Source organism: Trachurus japonicus, chromosome 21 (genome assembly GCF_045865225.1).
Source record: "Trachurus japonicus isolate A0001 chromosome 21, Traja_1.0".
In the NCBI taxonomy this organism is placed as follows: Eukaryota; Metazoa; Chordata; class Actinopteri; order Carangiformes; family Carangidae; genus Trachurus; species Trachurus japonicus.
Window position 1 is genome coordinate 20,076,199 of NC_140927.1, and position 22,493 is coordinate 20,098,691.

General features: G+C 41.6%; 1 protein-coding gene across 6 annotated transcripts in view; it reads left to right on the forward strand.

The window, feature by feature from the left end:
- Nucleotides 1-22,493, forward strand: part of myo16 (myosin XVI) — a 97,329-nt gene that overhangs the window by 14,389 nt on the left and 60,447 nt on the right. For 4 of the 6 annotated variants that reach the window (XM_085766180.1, XM_085766181.1, XM_085766179.1 and 1 more), the window contains exons 2-4: nt 10,351-10,620; nt 20,913-20,983; nt 21,904-22,047. In XM_085766180.1, the coding sequence (XP_085622306.1) occupies nt 10,386-10,620; nt 20,913-20,983; nt 21,904-22,047 (450 nt within the window). In that variant the 5' untranslated portion in view covers nt 10,351-10,385. Of the gene's footprint in view, nt 1-6,132; nt 6,378-10,350; nt 10,621-20,912; nt 20,984-21,903; nt 22,048-22,493 lie in introns of those variants that run through there. The other 2 variants (XR_015034662.1, XM_085766177.1) reach the window with 1 other exon arrangement.

Below are 22,493 nucleotides of genomic sequence, written 5' to 3' on the forward strand. Positions count from 1 at the left end.
TGTGTCACACAGTGGTCACGCTTTTCACTCTCAGTCAGCTGGGAGCAGAATAAGGTAAGAGGAGGCTGTTTGTGTAGTGCTTCTTTAGTTTGGAGCAGTTCACATGCTTTTCTTTTGTTTGCCTGGTAACTGATTGTCTTTTATTGAATGTTGCAGGCATCCGCTCTGTTCCCATATTGTCCATTGTGTCAGCTGCTTGGGAGCTGGGAGCTGGGTGTGAGGGAAGTAAAGGAGAGACAAAGGAAGAGAGAGTTGGCCATGCTTCAAATGCAAGGGATTTTGGAGAAGAAGAGATGGGGGAAGAGAGGTGATTTAGAGAGAAAAAAATGAAACATAATTACATACAGAAAGTGAGTTATTCAGCTCAAGAATGTTTAACAGGAGAAAAACTGGCCGACGAGTTACTAATTGTCAGAGCTCTCCTCTGTCTCTCACTGCTTTTGTCACATACAAACAAACTTAATTTGTCTGTCAAGTCTTGTTCTGTTTTATTTTTCTCTGTCTCTCTTCCTGGCCAGTGGTGATAAATTTGCTGAATCATTCTGCCAGTCTTCAGCAATCTATCAATAGATTGATGCAACAGATGTAATGTCTCTTGTCCTTGACTCACACTCCTCCTCTCAAGTTCAGCTGTCGATTCTTGCAAAAGAACTTAGAAATCCAGTTTTGTTGGCTCCTGCAGAGTCCAAGTAATGTGTGATACAATGTAGAAATAATAAATCAAGCACAAGAACCCTAAAGTAACTACGGTAACTTAACAAACATTGGCAAAATTACAGAAATGTAATAACCTGATTAAAATTAACAAGACTACGACTGCCAACTAAAGGTTTGAAACTCAGCCCAAGGGCCTGTTTTAACATTAATGTTTCATTTGTTTTGAACTTTATTGCGAAGTTGCATCGATATAACCCCTGGTAATTAGGCAGGTGTTGAGGTTTACTGGTTTACTCTGTTTTTTTGCATTGCATTGCGTTCCCACACAGCGTGTCACAGGATTGAACAAGGTTTGTGTCAATGTGCAGCTCTTGAATTCACAACTGTTGCGTGTTTGTTCTTGTTTAGTTTGGTACAAATGGTTCAAAGGTGACATCGCCTGCCTTATGTGGAGCCCATCAAACAGATTTCCTAGCGTGAAATGTGTCTTTCTGCCTGTCTGTTCGATCAGTGCCTGTGAGCTGTTGAAAGCAACACTTGGCTTGCGAACAACTGTCTGCGATTGAGTCACACACTATGATCCCCCACTCTGTACAGATGGACAGTGTGACTGGTTCTTACATGGTTGCTCTTCTTTCTTTTATTCTATCCTACATTGTCCATCATGTGTTAAATTGTTTTTCAACAAGTGGTGCTGCTTCAACACTGTGACAGGCTTTGCTACATAGTGAAATTCTACATATACGCTCTTCGTTACATTAAATGATGCTTCCAAACTATCATTATTACAGCGTAGCAAACCAGGTACATGGTTTTAAAAAGTCAAAACAACGAATTGTACCTTGATTTTCTGGTCTTTATTTTTTTGGGATTGGTACAGTATGTACGTAGGCGGTTGTATCTCATCCATAAGCTTGAGGCCTGGTGCTATAAGCTGTATACTGCAGAATTATCATAAATTGCATAATGCAGCATTAATTACCTTCCATTTGGACTTTAGTGAGGCACATAAACCTCATTTGTCAGTGGTGTTTCTCAGTGCTCTATAGCATCATGCAGAGAAGCGTTTAAATCCTCTTGCAGGCAGCGATCCACCTTGGAATTGACCGATATTGCTGCTGGGCTATTACCTAGTATTATGAATATTAGATAGTAATTCCTGCCGTTGAATTTAAACCTGAACTGAGCTGCTGATTTGGAGGAAAAAATAGTTGGATTACAATATAATCCAGCCCACGGGGTGATACTGAGATTAACACAGATTTCATACATGCAAACAGAGGTTGGTGGACAGAAAATTGTTTCTGTTTCTGATGTCTGATGTTTTTTGCGTAATTCATCAATTATTAATTCATTTCATCACAAAACCCCTGACACACATCCAAGAGAATTTCAGCATTGCAAATTCCTACATGCTGTTTGCAGCCATAGTACAGAAAGACTCAAGAATATCAGAACAAAGCGGGAGAAGTACCATTTTCTTGCACTTTTCTCTTAACTTAATATCCACTCTCTTGAAAAAACGAGTGAGTAATGCTATTAAATTACGTTTTTGCGATTGTGCATACTAGAACCTTGTCTTTGTGCATGTTGCCTTCGATCATCTTGAATTGTTTCCAGTCAATGACGATCCTTTTTGTGTGCTACATTATGCAGCTTTTTATTTTGCTGTGCTAAGAATCATATTATTAATTTAATATTATAACACACTGTGAAAAACAGGAAATGAAGCAACCCTAAATCTTGTGTAAAAGCCAGGTGTGCCAACAGCTGGCGCCAACCTACATCATTGCAACTTTGCCTCGCCAAAGGATATTTGTTCCTCCTTTCAGACTATCACTCCTCAGTTGCGTTTGGTCATAAATATTTCACTCCTACATTTAGTTCTTGCACATTTTCATCTCTCTCTCCCAGAGCTGTGAGCAAATATCCACTGGGGTGGATCTGTAAGCACCCTTGTTGATGCATGGCTGCTCAGTGTAAAACCAGTTATTACAAATTCTAACACATGTTTTATCTGATTATCCAAAACAACAGTCACACAGGTAAGAAGATGTTCAACAACACTTATGTGTTATTTAAGTTAAGCTTACAGTTTACAGCTTTCTCATAATTATAGTTTACAAGGTCTGAAGTGACTCACAGCATTTGTCATATTTTGGCGATGTAAAAAATCAGTGCATTTCATGAGAGTATGCCTCAGTTAAATATCCAGTGTCACTTACAGAAATACTAAGAGAATAAACTGCAGACCATCTCATAGGGCTTTGTCAGTAGCATAATTAATAAAGATAGCAGTAGGGTTGGGAAATGTAACAATTAAACCTAAAGCAGTGACACAAACACAAGCTGTTACCCCCGCTTGAAACATGGTTGTTGACATGTTTTGTGCAGCAGATTTTAAACAATGAATGCATGCAGTAAATTATAAAATCCTCTGCATATTTAACAGGGAACCTTGTGAAGATGAACATTGTACCATTTTATATACAGTGCTGTTTTCTACTCAAGGACAATCAAATTACTCTGACCACGCCAGTATGGAGGAGAGGGGTTAATGTAAAGACTAAGTGAGGCAAGGGAGATAACGTAATCTAGTGAATATAAAAGCACTGGATTAACCTGACTGGTGGTTTGTGTTCATGTGTGCGAGAGAGAGAGAGAAAGAGGTAGAGAGTTATTCATTATGTATAGATTGTGATCACATACAATCTATATTAGTCAAGTGGCCCATTGAGGCTTGAGGGATTCTTGTTTCTGGTAAATGTGCTCCGCTTCCCCTCTCAAAAAGCTTTGTGGATGCAGGTGCAGGTGCCAATCAGTACACAAAGTGCAAAACACAAATATTAAGCAACCCATAATAGATGCAAATAGCATTCAAAATGTAAAATTTGGCTGATAAAATAAATAAATATTTATTTGTGTAAATCACGTCTGATGAATAATTAATCCAAGGAGATCTCTTTTCATATATAATGCATCACACCCAAAGTTACCGGGTGCCTTTGGCTTTGCCGTAATAGGGAACATTTCCTGCATCAGGCATCCTGTATCATTAGCATCATTTAAACAGACTGCACACAAGTGTGGATTATGCTCACACTCTAGGGTGGTAGCCGTACAAATTAACACAGTCACAGTATTGATTGACACCTGAGGGTGATGATGGCAGAATGACAGCAGTGTCAAAGAGAATGAAAATTGTCGTCTCCCGTGGGACAAAAGCTGCTGCTGTGGAAGCAGCGAGACAATCTGCACATGGCCAATTGCAGCATGTTACTACAGAATGTGCTACCATTCACAATATTAGGGCTGGTTCTGTGCAAACATGCACAGATGTATACTGTTGCACACATCTAGATAACAAGAGTCTGAGCACGGCAATGAGAAATGGCACTTTTCCACTTGTAATTGCTGCATAATTGTTTTTTAACAGACTGATTTAAATCTGTCCCTCTATTATCTATCCCTGTTTTCTCCTCTGTGCACCTCACTGACGATGCTCCTGACCTAATTGTAGCTGTAGTGAGGTAGAAGTGATCAGGACATGACTCCAATCCGGTGTCCTGTCACTTTTACACCAGTAAGAGTAGTTGTCTTGCCCTCCAGCAGGATGTTTCACATTGAGACCTTGTGTTACCTTTTGTCCTAATGTTCCAGCACATCACTGCTCCCTGGTACAGCTTGTACATGTCTATTGCTGCAGGCACAGATAGCAAGATTTGGCACGTGCCATTAATGCCTCATGACATTTTGATTGAAAAACATGACATTCTCTTGTCAGATCTACGGTGCGGTCTGTATTGTCATGGGTGTCAAGTGTTAATGGGGGAGTCATTGTGATATCCTTGACTGAAAATACATGATATGTGAATGTGTGTGTTGCCTGTGTGTAAATTTTGTAACTAATGCAGCTTATTAAACTATTAGCATTCACTGTAGTGAAATCTTTGGATGCATTGCACATATACCTGCCGTATTTTTTTTTACTCACGTCGATGTTAGAGTAGTTGCACCGGCAGTGTTGTGCAGGAGATGCTGCGAGTTGCTTCTGTGACCTGATTTCCTATGACAGGAGTTACTCGAGCAGTCTGTCTGGCACTAACACACACACACACACACACACACACACACACATCCATCTTCCGGTCTCTGTCTTCTTCCCGTTCTCATTCGAGCTTGCTCTGTTCCTCCTCACCGTTCTCTGCTTCACCTGCTTCTCTGCTTCTCGCGCTCTTTTATCCCATCTCCACATACCCATTTATTATAGTACACGGGCATGTGAAGTAGGGCATTACAGCTCCAAATCTCCCACGGAAAAAGCGGCGTTTAACCTGCAGATGTACGAAAGCACCGTGCCACAGATTTTCAAAAATGCGTGTCACAATCCTGCTTTAGTCACACGCTGCACACCCTGTTAAATTGTTTTACGCTCTCACATACTGTATGTGTCTGTCTGCAGTCCTTCTTGCTTCTCTCTCTTGTTTCTTAATTTCTCACTCTCTCCTCCCTCGTTCATCCTCACACTCTTAACCTCCTCCTCGTGCAGATCCTGATTTTAATATTAAGCTTATAGGTATTCATTTATGTAAATCAACCTTTAAGCACAAAGTCATAGAAATGCCTGCAAGCACTTAGTGCACATTGTTTCTCATAGCATTAGAAATGCATGATGATGTGTGTATGTGTGTGTTTGTGTTAATGCACTGGTCACAAGCCCCGGCATTTTAGAGAATTATACTTATCTGTAGTTAATTTGTGGCCAGTTTAAGACCATTGATGAGCACTTAACCTGTCACCGCACCAAAAGCCGCACTGCAGCAGCTTCTCTCTCTCTCTTTAGCTGCCCTTCTATCCAATTTAACACCCCCCCCTCTTTCTGCCTCTTGCCATCTCTTGCTTATTTCTCTTTCTCTTGCTCCCCCTGCTGTATCTACATCATCCTCCACTTTTCATTCCTATCTCTTTCCTTCTGCTTTTTCCATTGACCTCCCTTGCACTCTGCTTATGTCTACCCACCCTCTTTTTTTCATTTTTTAATTTCTATAATTTTTTTTTCTACCTATGAAGGTTGAGAATAATCCAAAGAAGTGTGCATCTGTATGAGTCACTGCCTGTCTGTGTGTGTGTGTGTGTATGTGTGGCAGAAGGAGACGGAGGCAGAGAGGGGGTGTGTAAGGAGGTGAAGAGCATTGCGTCATTGGGGGTGTGTTGAACAGTAGGTGGGCTGAGCCGGCTGTCAGTCAGTGACGCCAGTGGAGCACGTGCATTGGTCGTGGCTGGGAAGACGTTGTGCGGCGGTTATCTGGCTGTAGGCGAGTAGTGCTAGAAACAGCCGCAGCTCCCCTTACCGACGGGCGGATCTCGGGAGTGTATGTCTGTGTGTGTGTTATGTGTGTGTGTTGTGTGTGTATGTGGCTGCGGGAGTGCATGTGTAAGTCTGGGCCCATGTAAATGCCGGATGGGCTGCAACTGGAGCCGCTGCTGATGCTGGTGAATAATGCAGGCAGAGGCACAGAGTTTGGATAGCATGCAGGGAGCCAGATTAATAATGCATCCTGCCGGGTTACAGGCTCTGAATTAGTTAGTTTTGCTGGAACCTGTAGCTGCCGACTGTCGCCCGCCCGCCTGCCTGACTTACTGACTCCTTGCCCACCTTTCCACCTGACTGCCGGACTGTCTGACTTAGAAAATGTCTCACTACCATTTCATCAAATGCTGTAAGTACTCACTCAGCATCTCTTTTTTTGTACATGCCAGTGTGTGTGCAGGTGCACTTGTGTATGCCTTGGACATGGGTGTGTGTTCTGTAACATTAGCACTTACTACTGTATGTATCCAGGGGCTCATAAACTGTTTGAGTTTATATTCTGGTCAAATTCTGGTCAGCCGCTGTCGTCATGGCTGCACAAACTAAACTTCAAATGGGCATTTGTGTTTGTGTGTGTGTGTGCAGTAAGTGGGTGTGTGAGCTTGCTGCAGAGAGCTGCTGCTGCTGCTGCAGATGTGTGAAGTTGACCGGTGAATGCGGCAGGTAGCGGCAGTGGGAGAGAAAGATGAAACAGAGCCACAAAGATGCAGATCCCATGAGCGTCTGGTGAATTCATAACACATTGACAGACTGACTGAGAGAGAAAGTCGTTTCAGAGAGAGAAGGACAGATGGAGAAACACTGAGGGTGATTTAGATTAGTGTTGGAGAAAGAGGGGTGGGGGGGGTGGCAGGACAGAGAAATGGAGAAGGACGTGAGGATGGTATGAGTGACATATGAAGAATGCGGGCAAATAGTGCAAAGTGTGAGTGAAAAAGAGAGATGATGGTATTTGAGAGGTAACGGTGGAGACACAAGTAAAGAGGGATAATAAAAGAGGAGAAACAAGTAAATCCTATGACAGAGTTGATGCAGTCTGTCATAAAGTCTCTCCTTAAATCACCCTTCTCACCCCCGAACCCCTACCTGTTCCAATCATCTCTCTGCATCCTGCACTTTCATAGTGCCTGCCGTTTGCAGCCTGTGTGTGTTTATGCGTGTCTGTGTGTGTATGTGTGCTATTTTCTAATTTAGAAGCTCCTGCTGTGCTGTCAGTGTTATTAGCTGGAGCCTGTATGGGATGTTCCACATTCAATCAATAACTGATAGCCCGGAGATGAAATGGCAGGAAACGAAAACTGCTTTCTATCGCCATCTCTCTCTGTCTCTTCACTCTCTCCATCTCTTCTCAGATTCATTGAGCTCTGCCTCCCATTAGACTCAGTCCTGTACTGTCCTTCCCGTCCTCATTCACATTCAGTCTATCCATTCAGAGCCATTCATCACACACAGCAGCAAATGCCATCGTCATAACTGACTGTTCTGTGCGTGATGACAGTGTCGCCACATCGTACTGTTGTTTTTGCATCCAACTCTCAAGTAAATCTTATGTAAACGTTTAAAAAATGATAAGTAAAACTGAACAGGAGGGATGTGCTTTTCCTTCAGCCACAGTAGATACACACAGCAACACACAGCAGGTTGTTACAAGTCATGAGAGATTTTCTCAGTCACAACACATCACAGCATCTAAAACCACACGGGAACTGCTGTGCAATTAAAGTGGACCTTTTAACACACACTGAGATACATCATCATTTGTATAGACATGCACATCTGTATCACTTAACATCTTTAGTAACTTAATGTTATTTTACTTTAACGTGTTTGACTGCTCTTGATAAACTGTTCTGTTATCCTTCAATCCACTATACACTGCACATACCTTAATGCCTTGTGTATAAATCATGTCTGCATTAGTATAATGCATCATGTGCTGGAAGTTGATGGGGTGACGTAGCCGTAGCCTTGACTGTATGCTTAGTGGATATTATATGAGGGTGACGGAGAGGGTGAAGGATAAGCGGCCTCCTGCATCAGCAGGTGCAGAACATGCAGCTCAGGACCCTTTGTTTTTACTGTTGCAACAAAGATGTGGTGATGATAGGCTACAATTTACATTTTTCAAATTGAATGATTAGTCCGGACAATATCGGTATAATTAATTGAAAAGGAAACTAATCATTAGTTTCAGCCCAAGGTTTTTTTTTCCATCTCTACCCACTCTGCATGTTGACTGAGCTGTGCACTCATAGTATATCCATTTCTGCCCGTTAGGCTGACACACTGACTGAAGCCAATGATCTAGGGTGTGTATGTGTGTATGTGAAAGTCCAATCAGCTTAATGCACCCTTTAATGACAAGTTCTGCTCTTCATCCTCTTTATTTTTCAGCCCTGCGGTGAGCTATGGGTCAGTATATTATAGATCAGGGCATCTTAGATGGGTGACTACTAAGGCGGACAGACTGACCACAGCTACTACTCCACCACTGCTACTGCTACTGCGACATGTCACATATTAAAAAGGACTGAGCTGAGGAGAAGAAAAGGTGCAGGGAAGAAATATGAGAGCAGAAGAAAAAATGGAGGCAGTATAAGAAGCGATTGTTGAAGGTGGACTGTTGAGAGACGGAGTGGCACGATATTGAAAAAGGCAGCAGGTTTTCTTTTGCTTTTGTATGTCTGTGTGTTTGTGTGTCTGCCCAAACTGCGGCCAAGTTCCTAAAATAAAATACAGTTGAAGCAGACACCTGGCATGAACAGTATAATAATGACCCACCACCCCTCCTCCCCCCCTCCTTGTCTGGACCCTGAACACAAAAGAGCCTTCTTTACATGTCTAACCAGAGCAGATGGCACGGGTGTATTGTACAGGAGGTGTGTGTGTATGTGTGACAAAAAAGGGTGAAGGGGGCAGGTGTTTTAGTGAAAAGATATATATCAAACAGTAGAAAAGCACATACAGACACAGCAGCTTCATTTGTCTGCCAGGATGACTTTGTTTCTCTTAGATAAAGATCTAGTCCAAACACACCTCAGGCCCTACTGTATAAAGTAGACACAAATTAGCAACATGGCCATTGGAGGACTGTTAAGGACATCTTTTGTTGTTGCGATATTTTTCATTCCTGGATGTTCGCACTGTTCAAAGACTTTTTGCTCGATGAAAAGAGTTGATAAAGTAGTGAGAGGGAGACAGAGGAGGGTGGGGAACCATGGGGACAACATGTAGTACTTCAAAGGTGTCCTACTAACAATACTCTCCACCTGACGAACAGACTGATGGGCGCTCAGTCATCCTAACAGAGAGAGACAGAGATGAAACACAGAGACAAAGAGAGACACATTCAGGCAGATCGCTGGAGAGACAAACGTGGTCCGAGGATTGGAGAATTAAAACAAAATGGGCTCAAAGGAGCAAGAGCAACAAAGGGAACAGTGAAGTTGAGTTTGATAAAAGAAGACATGACATTTAAAGACAGCAGGGCCAAAGAGGGATGAGTGGGTGAGTCAGAAAGAAAAAAAAACGAAACACAACATTTCTGCAAAGGCATCGTTTTGCTGTTCTTCTGGGCCGGCAGTGACCTGGATTTGTCAAACACTTTAAATGCCAGATTGCTTCAACATTAGATTCCGCTCTTGATGCACAGATTTGGTAGCTTTAAACCTGCCCTGTGTATTTTTTTGTGAAGTGCATGCTACAAAATAATCAAAATGTCTAATACCGAGCATATCCTAATGCATATACAATAGCTTTAACAGCTTTCTTGTGATGAAGTCTGTTTGGCTAAGTTCCACTGAGAGGTGGAGAGATTATGCAGAGTCAGGAGAATCGCTAGACTCTTTTGGGACGGGACAGACAACATGCTAAATGCTGTGATGCTTCCTTCAAATCACCTGAGGGCTAAACAGACACAGAAAATTTTCCTGCACGGTAAATATGCAAAGTGGCTGCCCACATCCAGCAGGGCAGCGTGCACACACAGACATGCAAGCCTCCGTATATGCACACAAAACAGTAATAGAGATGTTTAAACAGAGTTCTGCCAGGAGGTGAAGCAAACAGTGTTTGTGTTTTATCATCTGAGCCCCGTCTCATTAGCTCAGCATCAAAATTGTGTTAGAGTAAACACTATGGTCTGCAGTGTTTTCACTGATTCATCACATTTCTCCCTCACACGTTGCCTGGACAGCTTATGTCCGTGCTATTCAACACTGCATAAATGAATTACATTTGTATGTATTCTTACACAGCTGTCTGGTTTTCTCACTCTGAATATCATTATCGTTGTCTCTCTCTCTCTCTCTCTGTCCCTCCAGGTTGTTTCCAGCTATGTAATGTCTTTCGTCAGAACATGGAGATAGACCAGTGTCTTCTGGAGTCTCTCCCCATCGGCCAGCGCCAGCGCTTGGTCAGGAGGATGCGCTGCGACCAAATAAGGGCGTACTATGAGAGGGAAAAGAACCTTCAGCGCCAGCAAGGTGGAGTCAAGGTTCGAGCCCCGGCCGCCCATCGCAAGAAGCACCGCGTCCGTTTCGGCTCGACCAATATCATACAGGATGCCATCATTCGCCATGACGACAAAGAAGGTGTGTACTGTATGTTGGTGCAAGTGGTGTGATAAGAGTGTGCACGTTGCGTGACAAGGTAGAAGTGCGTGCTGAGGTGAACACAGTAAACATTTGAGGAACAGGACTACCCACTGGATTTGTGTGATGGCTCTGGTGATTAGTGTGACATACACACACACACACACACACACACACACACACACACACACACACACAGCAGCAGGCCAAAAGAGTGCTGCTGACTGCAGGTAACACAATTTGTTCTGCTGGAAGCTGTCCACTTGACCAAGGAGAGCAGAGTGCAGCTTTTATCCTGGTACAAACAGCTCTAAAAGGCAGAAATACCTTTACAGCAATTATATCTGTTATGCTGTTGAGAGCAAACAGAAATTCAAAACAATAGCAGTTATAAAATAGGACCATTTTCCTTTTGTTTTCCGACACCTAACTAATCCAGAGGCAGTGACAAGAGGAGTATGAACGTTCCTCCAAAGACAAACAAATGTGAACGTAACCACTGGACATATGACACAGCCGCTGGCCGACGCAGCTCTGAAGAGGGAATAACTGATGTGTAGCAATAGTGTTTCATTGTCTGTGGACTTGTGTGTTTTCATGTTTCTAATCCAAACACAAATGCATCAAAACAAACATTAGCATGTTAAAATATTAGTTCAGGAGCAATGAATAGTGGGCATCGCCTTAACCATTCAAACATTTGTGTCAAACAAAGGTAGCTTGCCAATACTGGATGTACATGAGTGATTTTTGTTCTCTATAAATACAGATGACACTGAAGATAAAAATAGTCCAAATAAATCAGCAAAGCGTCTAAAAAAAATATTAGAAAGAGGTTTTGATGAACTTTACTCAGGACTTCAGAGCAGTCGTGCTACTTTAACTGCTTTTAGTGGGCATCTATTAAAATGTCATTTATATCTGACAATGTGTGTATCTTTGTGTAGTGCACATTTGTGCATTTATCCATTCTTCATCAGGCTAAAGGACTGTGAGATCTTTTATTAGACAAACAATAAATCATATCTTCCCTCAGGCCTCAGGTTTTAGTACAACTGGCTGCCAGTAAAAAAAAAAAATCTAATTCTCAGGCTGTTTTTATGGATTTCTGACTGTCAATGAATGCACAAGATTCATGAGGTCTTTACTCTTAAGGGAATTAATATTGGTGCAACCTTACTGTCTTTCTTCTTGTCTATGCCAGTCATTTGCCAGTCATTTACCCAGCTGTCCGGGTGTATCTGTGTCAGTCCTACCAGCAGTCTTTGCAGGTCACTGTGCTAATCTCTGCTCCCTAGCTGCCAAGGAGGTTCAGCTGGGGTCTGTGGGAGCAGCTGGTGTGCCATTGCAACAGCCAGACTAAAACCAGGGTTCCTTGGCTTGGCATGAATCAGATCTGGTACGGCTCTGCCTAATGCCCACCTTCCACTCAAGCTCCTCCATGCCCTCAAAACTGGTACCTGTCCACTGTTTGCTCTGCGAAGGGAAAGTTGCATTGGTGATGTTCATGAAGGAACTGGATCTAGAACTAAACAATTCATATACTCAAGCACAGAAGCTACTGCACGTGGGACAGGTTTTACCAGACTCTGAGTCAAGGGGTTACATTGTGGTCTGTTCATGTCATGTTGGCCTGTCTGTTCTTGACTTAATATCTGCATGTCATCCTGTGTGGGACGATGTGTCTGTCCAAACCAATCAGCTGTCTTTGATGATGGCTCTTGAGCATTGCTCAGTGGTGCAGATTTACTGAGTACCAGTTCTTCTCACCACTGCTGCTTGAGTTACCTCTCTTCTTCTTTTGCACAGTGTGATACTGTAAGATTTGCCTCAGGCTAGGACCCTCCCCTGAGTAATGTGGGAACATTTCTGGATCATTTCCCCTTACTACAGAAGCATCTTAAGAGAACAGGGAATGTGTATCCACACGTGTTACAAGAGCCTAGGGGTTAATCTGGTACAGTAGATGGGAGTAAAACAGTAAAGAATCTGCAGTTGTAACTCATTGACAGTACCAGGGAAACCCACTATTTTTCCTAGAAAGAGGACGACAACCCAAATATGATCAATAGTATGTGAATTTCCATTTCCCTTATATGATGCAATCATGTCAAATTCATCACCAGTAAAGTATGATGACTTCTCCATCATTTTATGCTTTAAGTATTATTTTTAAACCATCATCTTGTTCATTTTCCCAAGTGTAACATGCATGATGAGATTTATGGACTGTTAGAGCATCATAGGATAATTAGACCTGTAATGTTTCTGTTATCTTGAGTGAACCGTGCATGTTTTAAAACCCATTTGTTTGGAGTTTTCATTACCACATCCCCTAGATGGTGACTTGTACAAAACAAAACAAAACAATGATGGAAAGATGGTTTGGTGACTCAACATTGTTTTTGAGAACCTGTGAGAGTGTGAGAGAAAGTAGAGAGATTAGCCAAATTAAGTGTCAGAGAGGAAACAACACAAGGAACAAAGAAGGAAAGGAAATGGAATTAGAGAGATAGCAAGATTGGGTGGGGGCACGTGTTATGTCCTAATTAAAGCCCGTCTTTTAGCGAGTTTTAGCTCAGGGATTACAGTCACAGATAAGTGCAGGAACTCAGTTTGCTGACACCACAGCCAGGTATTCAGAAGATATCGGTCTCACAAAATCACAAAGGATTTATTTTCTTATCGCTTGTCTTGTACAGGAAATAAGATGAAGGAGACTGAGATAAGAAGCAGCAGGATGGAGGAAAGGATGAGCACAGATGGTAAATGAAAAATTGGAAGGCACAAGAAATTGAAAGTCAACAGGGAAGAGGCATCAGGTTAGGGAGGAAGGTTGGAGTGAAAAAATTCTAATAGTACAGTAGTTTGATATGAGTACACCATAGCTCATCTCACTCCTCTGCTCTGTTCCTGTCTGTCATGTATAAACATCTGGCTCACTTGCGTTTTGACATTTGGTGAAATTGCTTTCCCCAAACCAATATCTTAACGTCATCAAATCGAGGCACCAGTGGAAAGGCAGCAGCTGTTGTCCTTGCAGCCATGGAGCCTACAGTCTGTTTGTATTATGTCCTCCGCTTTTAACAGAGTAATGATATTAAATATGACATTTTGGTGTCAGGTGATTTTACAGAGTCCTTCTCTTACTGGTTCCTGGACAAACACAATATGAGAAACATGAACCAATGAAAATTAGGCAAGCAGCAATTCATGTAAATTTAAGATATTTTTTTCTTCTGAGGAGACAAGTCTTCTTAAATTGTTTTTAAGTTAAACGCTTAAACTTCCAAATAGTAAAAATTGATAGATAACAAAGACACTCATGGTTGGAAGAGAATAATTCCTACTCTCTTTGTTGTCCTTGTATTTTTTGTATTAGCACAGTCCTTGAGTCAAAGCCCCCTCATGCTAAATATCAGCCACATTACCAAGTGGCAACCACTCCCAATTCTCTTCAGTGGGAATGCCAAACCAAGCCAGAAACAATGCTGGTGGGGATTGTACCCAGATAGCATTAATGGCCAAGTGCTTTCCCCCCGTGCTCATGTTTTGTGTGAGTGTGTGAGAGTTTGCATGCTTATTTATCAAGAGGTTTAGATATTCTGGCACTTGCTGAAAGTGTAATTACTGTATATGTGGTGCCTGCGTACAGAGTTGTCTGAATACCCCCCCTTCCATTATTGATCAGTGTGTATAGATCCATCCCGCAGGCACAGCACAGTGACTCACAGGCTCCAATCAGAGGAAGTGAAACAGCAGTAATAGCTTTCAGTCCTGTGTGGTGTTTTGGAGCACTGCTTTAGACACAATTCTTGAAATTGAATCATACCATGGCTAAAATAAGAATGCTATGTGTGCCAGAGCCGGTGTTATACAATGTTCAGCCGTTTGTGTTGACGCAGCCGCAGCCTCCAGATTAGTGCAGCGAAGCTTCTTAGCAAATGGAGCTGCCAGTTTTCTGGAGGTTTAAACAGGCCTTTGTCCAGTTGACTCCAGCCCTTAAATACTTCTTAAACCAGAGGATTTCTCCAACAAGGTGTCGCTCCTGCTCTTCGCCTTCCTAAGCATTGTCAGCATTGTCCACAGATCAATATTTTAATTATCATGCAGTAGATGCATTTATCTCTTATCTCATGTATAGAGGTGTTCATGCAGTTTAAACCGAGTGTGTTGTTTCACAGGAAATCACATTCTCTCCGCTCCTGTTCAATTGCAGTGGCTTTGCCGGACAGCACTGCAGCTGAAGTTGAAAATCAATGTAACACTCAGAGCAGCAGTGATGTGGTGGGAACCTCGAGACATTTAGCTGCCTTTTAGTTATCAGTCAGCTTGCTGTCGCCACCACTTCACATCGATCCAACACTCAGGTGTCCTGCTCAGCGGAGAAAACATGTCACACTGTTACTACTCGCCACTTTGGTTTATACTGTATATATAATTCATCTTTCCAGATGTTAAAACACAAGCCAGTGAAAGGAGAGGAGGAGACATAAGTGAATATGAATGTTAGTGGAGTACATTGATATCTTTCTGCAGAAGAGCATGCTGGGATTAAAGGCATGTCAACCACCTGTCATGTATTTGACAGAACGGGGCCTGGGCCCACAGAGGTGGTAGAGAAACGCATCACGATATATTTCACTGGAATCTAATTTTAAAACCTTATGACTCTCAGTTTCCTACAGAAGGGATCCCTTAATATCAACTGTATCATCAGGCAGTATATTGGAATTTTTCACAGACTATGGTGTTTATTGAGCATCTAATATTAAACCTCTGGTTCACTTGATGACTCATCATTGTTGCTTCAGGGGTTCAGCCGTACAAGTTAATATGAGAGGAAACGAAGGATGTGAGGGGATGACAAATAGGTTGTGACAAATACTTACTTAATTTATTTTCTCACAGAGGCGTGCAGTGCACAGTTTGAAGTTTACTTAACTTTAGATAGCCCCGTTCTATATTTGAATATTTAACTTAACATTAAGGAAAACTCATCAGTATGTGTAACAGCACTTTTATCCCAAACATAGCCAGCCTGACAACTGATTATAACACAGTTAAGTATTTGCAATTCCTGCGTTGGTTCTTTTGTAGTGTTCACAAACAAGAATTTGCATTTTCATTGTCATTGTGTTTGCTAGATTTCCTTAGGCGACTTCACAAATACCAAATTGTAAAAAGAGGAAGCACAGAGAGAACCTTACTTGTGTATTATTATGATAATTTTTCTCCACTATGGTGGTTATTTACCGTGTTGGGAGTAAACCTTTCTAATCCGGCCACTGCAGATTATTTATTTTGGAATATACTTGAAATATATTGGACGTTAGGTGTGTAGCATTGTTGCCAAGACTTTAACACCTGAAATCTTTGAGATCATCTTGTCTAAAGTGGGCAGGAGAAGCCTGATCCATCTTATAGAGCTCATCATAAGAGAATCTGCATTTAGAGTTAAGTGTTATTGGAAAAAATGCACAGTACCTTTTTTTCCCCATCAGACTCAGAACACAGGAAAACTGTCTGAGCTCATTTCAGAAACATGGGGCAGTGAAGTGAGACGGTCCCTGTTATGACTATGACTGTGTGATAAGGACAAAAGAGGCATACACATTTATAAAGGTGAGGGATTTGAACAGAATCTCATATGGGCCAGCCCAGGAGTAGACTGTATACGGCAAGAATATGTGTGTTTGCTGGATGAAGTAAATTGGCAATACTGCTGTAAGTGGCATATTATGGAGGTTTTATTACTGAGATCTTATCAAATGCATGGAATATCACAGCCCAGTGAGATAAGGAGCAGCCGAAGAATCGAAAGGAGAGGCTGAAGAAAAATACATTTAATCTTGTACTGTATAAAACATGCTCATTCAGCATGTTACACGTCTACTTCAGGTAGAGAGAATAGTATTATCACTCACACACCCTGCTGCGGAGGTTAGTGATATTGTTTCTTAGCATAGGATCGTGTTTTGAATGGGGGTTTTGTTTTTTGTTTAGTTTTTTGTATCCTTCTGTGTGGGCAAAAGATCCAGATCTTGCAAGTTAACATGTAAACAAGTTACAGACAGACATTTCGTCAGTCCAAGTGACAGTATAGATCTCAAGGTGAGCAGATGATTTGTTTGGAATTTGAGAGCTCAGTTGAACATGTTTGATTCACTGCTCAGATTATGTGGTGTGCACAGTTCTTACAAAGAAATGCAGGTTTATCCATTTGAAATGATAAAATATTGTAATAATAATAATAATAATGAAACAGTCTAGACCAGGAGTGATTAGACTGTGGCAGAGGACGTACTGGTAAGTAGAGTGGCCAGGCCTGTCCTTCAATGCGACCAGGATGCATTTGTGTTCACACTGTGAAGGGAATGTGGACACATGTAGCCCGGATCACCTCCTGAATGCATTTTGGGTGCATTCACACCTGTATTTGGTGATTGGATCACCTGACATGGATGTTAATACCAGGTCTGAATGGGGTCTTAGTTTTAGTTTGGCTGTAGGTACAGTATTGGCTGTATGTGATATCGTAGCATCCCTCAGTAATGAAGCGAGGAGGTATTCATCGACACAGCAGAGCAACAAACCTGTCTGGTTGACAGTGTTATCTCTCCACTAACATCACTCCCTAGAGTAGCAGGGGCTTCCACTTTCCTCCCTCACTCCCTGCCAGTCACATGTAGACTAGGTCATACTGTAGGTAGCTAAGATGACTGATGTCTAAATGTCACGCATTCACTGACATCCTGGAAAATCAGTAACTGCAATGAGCAATCCCTTTTTACTTAGCTGCACATAACACAGCCTCAAGACAGTGACACTAACCCTAACCCTAAATGCAGAGTATAGTATATACATTATACTGTAGTAGTTAATCCAGTTGTTACAATATTGCTATAGAGATGTGGTGCTGAATTAACTGGCGTCGTTCATTTGGTAAAGGGCTCATGAGGGTTTGGGGGGATTTCTTTAAAACCTTGAAACATATTTATTCCAAGACGCCCAGGTAGCGATTCCTCATGCATATTGAATGTGTCTGTACCTTATTTAGGTTTTCCTCTCATCCACTTCTCTGGTTCGCTCTCTTTTCTACTCTTCCTACCAGTTCAGATCTGGTTGCCATGGAAACTCCACATATATCTCGAACAGCTGTTTTGCAATTTTCCACAAAATGACGGCTGACTTTGCCTCGTGCCCACTCTCCATTTCCCTACTATCATCAGCCTCCCGATGGAGTAACACACACACACACACACACACACACACACTGATACACAAAGATTGAGATCAGTACATAATGTATATCAATTACCAAGTGACATAAAAAGATTTAACATAAAGTGAAATTGACTGTGGTTGCTGTGGGACAAACGTACAGTACATCTGCTCTCCTGTACCTGCTGTGTAAATCACTCATCGGCTATAAATCTCCATGATGTCTGGGCTCCTTTTCCCTTTCAGCTCCCTTACAACAGAGATAAACACGGCCATTCTTTACCGCAAACCTTCAACACCACTTAAATGCTCTCAACATGCTTCTACCGTGTGCTATTCATGTGCCATTCATTCATTTCAGCAGTGAATAAAATCAAACTCCACAGCTGGAATTCACCTTTCAACCAAGACTGGGCGACTGAAATGTTTCAGCAGCTTTAGAGCTTTAAGCCATTTTTATCCCTTCTGGTGCCGACTTTATGGCTTTGTGTCTCTGTGGTTTAAATCACTTAAAACAATAAACTAGTTGGAATTACGTTGTAAATCTGTAAAACAACTTACACTTGATTCATTCCTGACAGCGCTAGTATACTTAGCACCAATGCACACACGAGCTGGAGTGCACACCGGTGGCTAACTGTGGTTGATCATGATGAATCTGCCAATTGTACAACACTACTATTGATTGTTGTTGTCCATACTGTCAGACAATCACTGTGCCTTGTTTTTTACTGCTTAAGTGTCAATATGTTGCTCATGACCTCTGACCCCTCTTCGACACATTTCATTTACTTTCCATAAAACTCAGGTAACTCCTGTCAACCCTGTCTCTTAACAGCTTAAGGGACAGAAGAGACTGTCCTGTTGACTTGTAATCACCAAAATGTCAAACCATTTATTTTTTACTGAGAAGCAAATCGTGTTATATGTTGCATAGAAATCTCTCCTCCTTCACTAATAAGCAGCCCAGTGAGATACTGTTTGATATAGAGGGGAAGAATATTCTCTATCCCCTCGTAACTACTTTATCTTTATATAAACCTTAATTGGTGGTTTACAGTCCTGAGTGTCTACAGTGTGTTGAGGAGCTGGGAGATAATAGTACTGATTGACTCTAATGTGGGCCAGTTTGTTTCTCATCAACCATTTACAGGCCATTAAGCACTGAAGGCCATTAGAGGCCTGGGAAAGTGTCCATGTACAGTATGTTGCTGTGTGCGCAGAACTTCTAAAATGATTAAATGACAGAACTGAAAGAAAAAGAAAATGAAATCTATACTGTACATGAATGTAAGTAATTTCATTCTTAACAGTCTATTGCTTGGTTGTACAGTGACCAGGGCTATCTCTGTTTTTGAAAGATACATACTGTATATGCTGGCAAACCTATACTCATACCCTGTGCACATCTGTACATTTTAGTGGCAATTGAATTGGTCACAATATTTCCACCTTTCCACAAATCCTGAATAGTATAATATAGTGTCCATAGCAGAGCACCCTGATGTTCCTGAGACACTATATTATTTCCATATCTACGTATGTGCCAGACATTATATTTCCTGTTGATATTGAAGGTGTGCCGAAGAGCTGATGATTTGATATCTGTGAAAATACCCCAATGATCAAACATCACAGCTCTTTTCATCCACTCAAAACAGCCCTGTTCAGAACGGCTGGTTTCAGTGCCTGTCACTTTAAATGCAAATGAAACACTACGTGCCCCACCCCTTCCCTTCTACCAGTCCCAGGTAGGGGTGGTGTTATGCAAATTTGAATTGTAGTTTACATCACTAGAAGACAACTGAGGGAACAGCTCGTAAAACCACGTGGATTTCAACCTAGGGAGCCTGAAGATTACAGATTATTTTGTCAATTCTCACATTTTGGAGGCCGGAAGGCAAGACAAACACCCAAATTAATGTTAAAGAGCCTTCAAAAATGGATATTTCCATAATATGTCCCCTTTAAAGTTATTTCTTGAAGACATATTGTGTGTGTTACATAGCATTATATTGTGGTCCAGTACACTTTGCAGTACAGTATACTGTAGTAACACTTACAGGGAAAATGACTGGTCTTTAAATAAACGTGTATGCATTTATTAAAAAAGTGGTAATATCTTCACACAAACACCAGATTTCTGCAGTTTGCGGTGTGTGTGGATGAATGGATGTGTGTGTAGCCTGGATGAGTTATTTAAGCATGTCTGTCTAGATAATGACCCTTTTAGTGAAATGACCTCATGGGGGTCATCAGCGGGGTTCATTAGTTGGAATTATCACCATGGTAATTACCGTGGCTACTGTCTTCAGAGTCACCAGCTTTGGTTAAGACTGAGACTGCAGTCAGTGTGTGTCTGCGACGTCGTGTATGTGTTGGGATTGCGTGACAGCGGTGGTTGTTTTGCTGGTACAAGGTCTTCCAGTGTTTAGTCAGTACCCATCCAGTGCTGTCAGTGTCTGTGAAATCACATATGTCCAAACCATAATGCCCCGCCTCCCCCTGTCCTCACCCTCTCCTGTTTGTCCATCCCACTCTATTTATCTGTCACACACTCCAGTATGTCCCCCCCTCCTCTTTTTCCTTCTCTCACTACCTCCTGCTGTGTTTGCTTTTATTTTGTGTACATGTTGGAGAAAAAAAAAGTCAGTCTCTGGTATAATCACTGTGATCATGTATGGCCTGCCACTCTAAGCACATCTCTTATGGAAGTTGTTTGTAATGGCTTGTGTTTACGTCAGTAGATCTGTGTCAGTGTGTGAGTGGGTTGCGCAGCTCACTGGAGCTCACAGTGTGTGTGTGTGAAGTTAACGTTTGTGACCCAAAGGCTTTGTGACTTGCTACTGGAACATGGAGCAACCGAGCACACACGCAGCCTTAACACTGATCCACGGTGACACGTCAATGACAGTCAGAGGACGCTCAACATATATTGGTTTTGATAGTGAGTGACAAAGATCAGTGTGGGTGCTCTGTGTGTTGTGTCTCTGCTTTATATACCCTAAGCATCTTGTCTGTCTTCACATGCAGCAGGTGTTAACATATAGCTCTCCTTTGCCCTGCAGTGTTGCGGCTCCTGAAGGAGGGAGCAGACCTCAACAGCCCCATTCCCTCTGGCGGATCCTTGCTACACCTGGTAAGATAAAACTGATCGGATGATGATCACCGAATTTAAGAAATAAGCCGCAGTGTGTGTATGCATAAAAAAGAATAAAATGACCATTATCTTGCACTAAGAGGTGCTGATATCAATATGTTATCAACCTGGGTAACACTTTATGATAAGTACACTCTATTAACCTACCTGTTCTCCATGGCCTTTTATTCCGTTTAAATTGATGTCTTTTAATATGCTATTATTTATTTTATTGACTAATTTTTACTTATGTGCTGTGCTTTAAATTGTTTTATTGGTTTTATATAGTGTTATTTTAATGCACTTTATTTTTATAGTTTTTACTCTGTTTTGTTTTATGTACATTTTATGTCTTATGCCGATTGCATATTTTATGTTTTATTGTGTACAGCACTTTGGTCCACTGGTTTTTTAAACTGCTTTATAAATAAAGTTGGTATGGTACGTATGGTATTAAGCATTAGTTAAGCATTAAATACTACATTCATCATTTATAACACATGAATACTCCTTAGTATGTAGTTTATAAACACAGTTAAAAATGTTTTCAGTATTTATAAACTACATACTATGAGTATTCATTCGCTATAATTAAAGAATTCAGTATTTATTAATGCTTAACTAATACTTAATAGTGTGCATATATTATAAAGTGTTACCTCAACCTGTACTTTGTCCTCTACAAGAGGACAAGGAAGATGTTGTCACTCCTCTGACATGACATAACAATAGCCCCAAAAATGTATGTATCAGTATTTTGCTAATTCCTGCCGTGTAGCAGCATAAGCATTACATTTCCACATACACCAGTTAATATGCATTGAACCATTCATGTGCATTGTTTATTGTTAGTAATACCTCAGGGAATAGACATTTCTGCAAACTAATCATAAGAAATCTACCGCTCTTGCACTCCTCAGTGTGCTCGCCACGACAATGTGTTTGCGGCAGAGGTTCTGATCGAGCGAGGCCTAAATGTCAACCTGCAGGACGAGGACCTGTGGACAGCTCTGCATGTAGCGTGTGTGTGCGACCACGCCGACGTGGTGCTTCTGCTGCTGCTGGTGAGAAAAACACACGCAAACATGGACATGAATATACTGTGGGGGTGGCTTTTTTTCCCTACCGTACCACAAACACACACAGAGACATGCATGGATACACTTTTTGGATGGAATTTGTGGTATAATTTTCTTGTTGATCCTTGTGTGAATCCAAGCGTGTCAGCTACAAATTAGATAATGTTTGGGAATAGCTTGGCAAAAAAAAAAAAAGCTTCATGTTTTGAATTAGCTTTGAACCAGTAGCTCTATTCACATTAGTCATCCAAAATTCTCCGTCCAAGTGGAGCATCTTCCAGTGATGAGGGGTTTTGGATTATGGGGTGTCTACTCTGAAATGCGACTTTGCGTCGTTCTCAAACAAACTCGGCTCAATCGCTGAACATGAGGATATTTCGAAATTCGGCATTAGCATGATATCAAAGCGAGAGCCCGTTCTGCCGAGGATG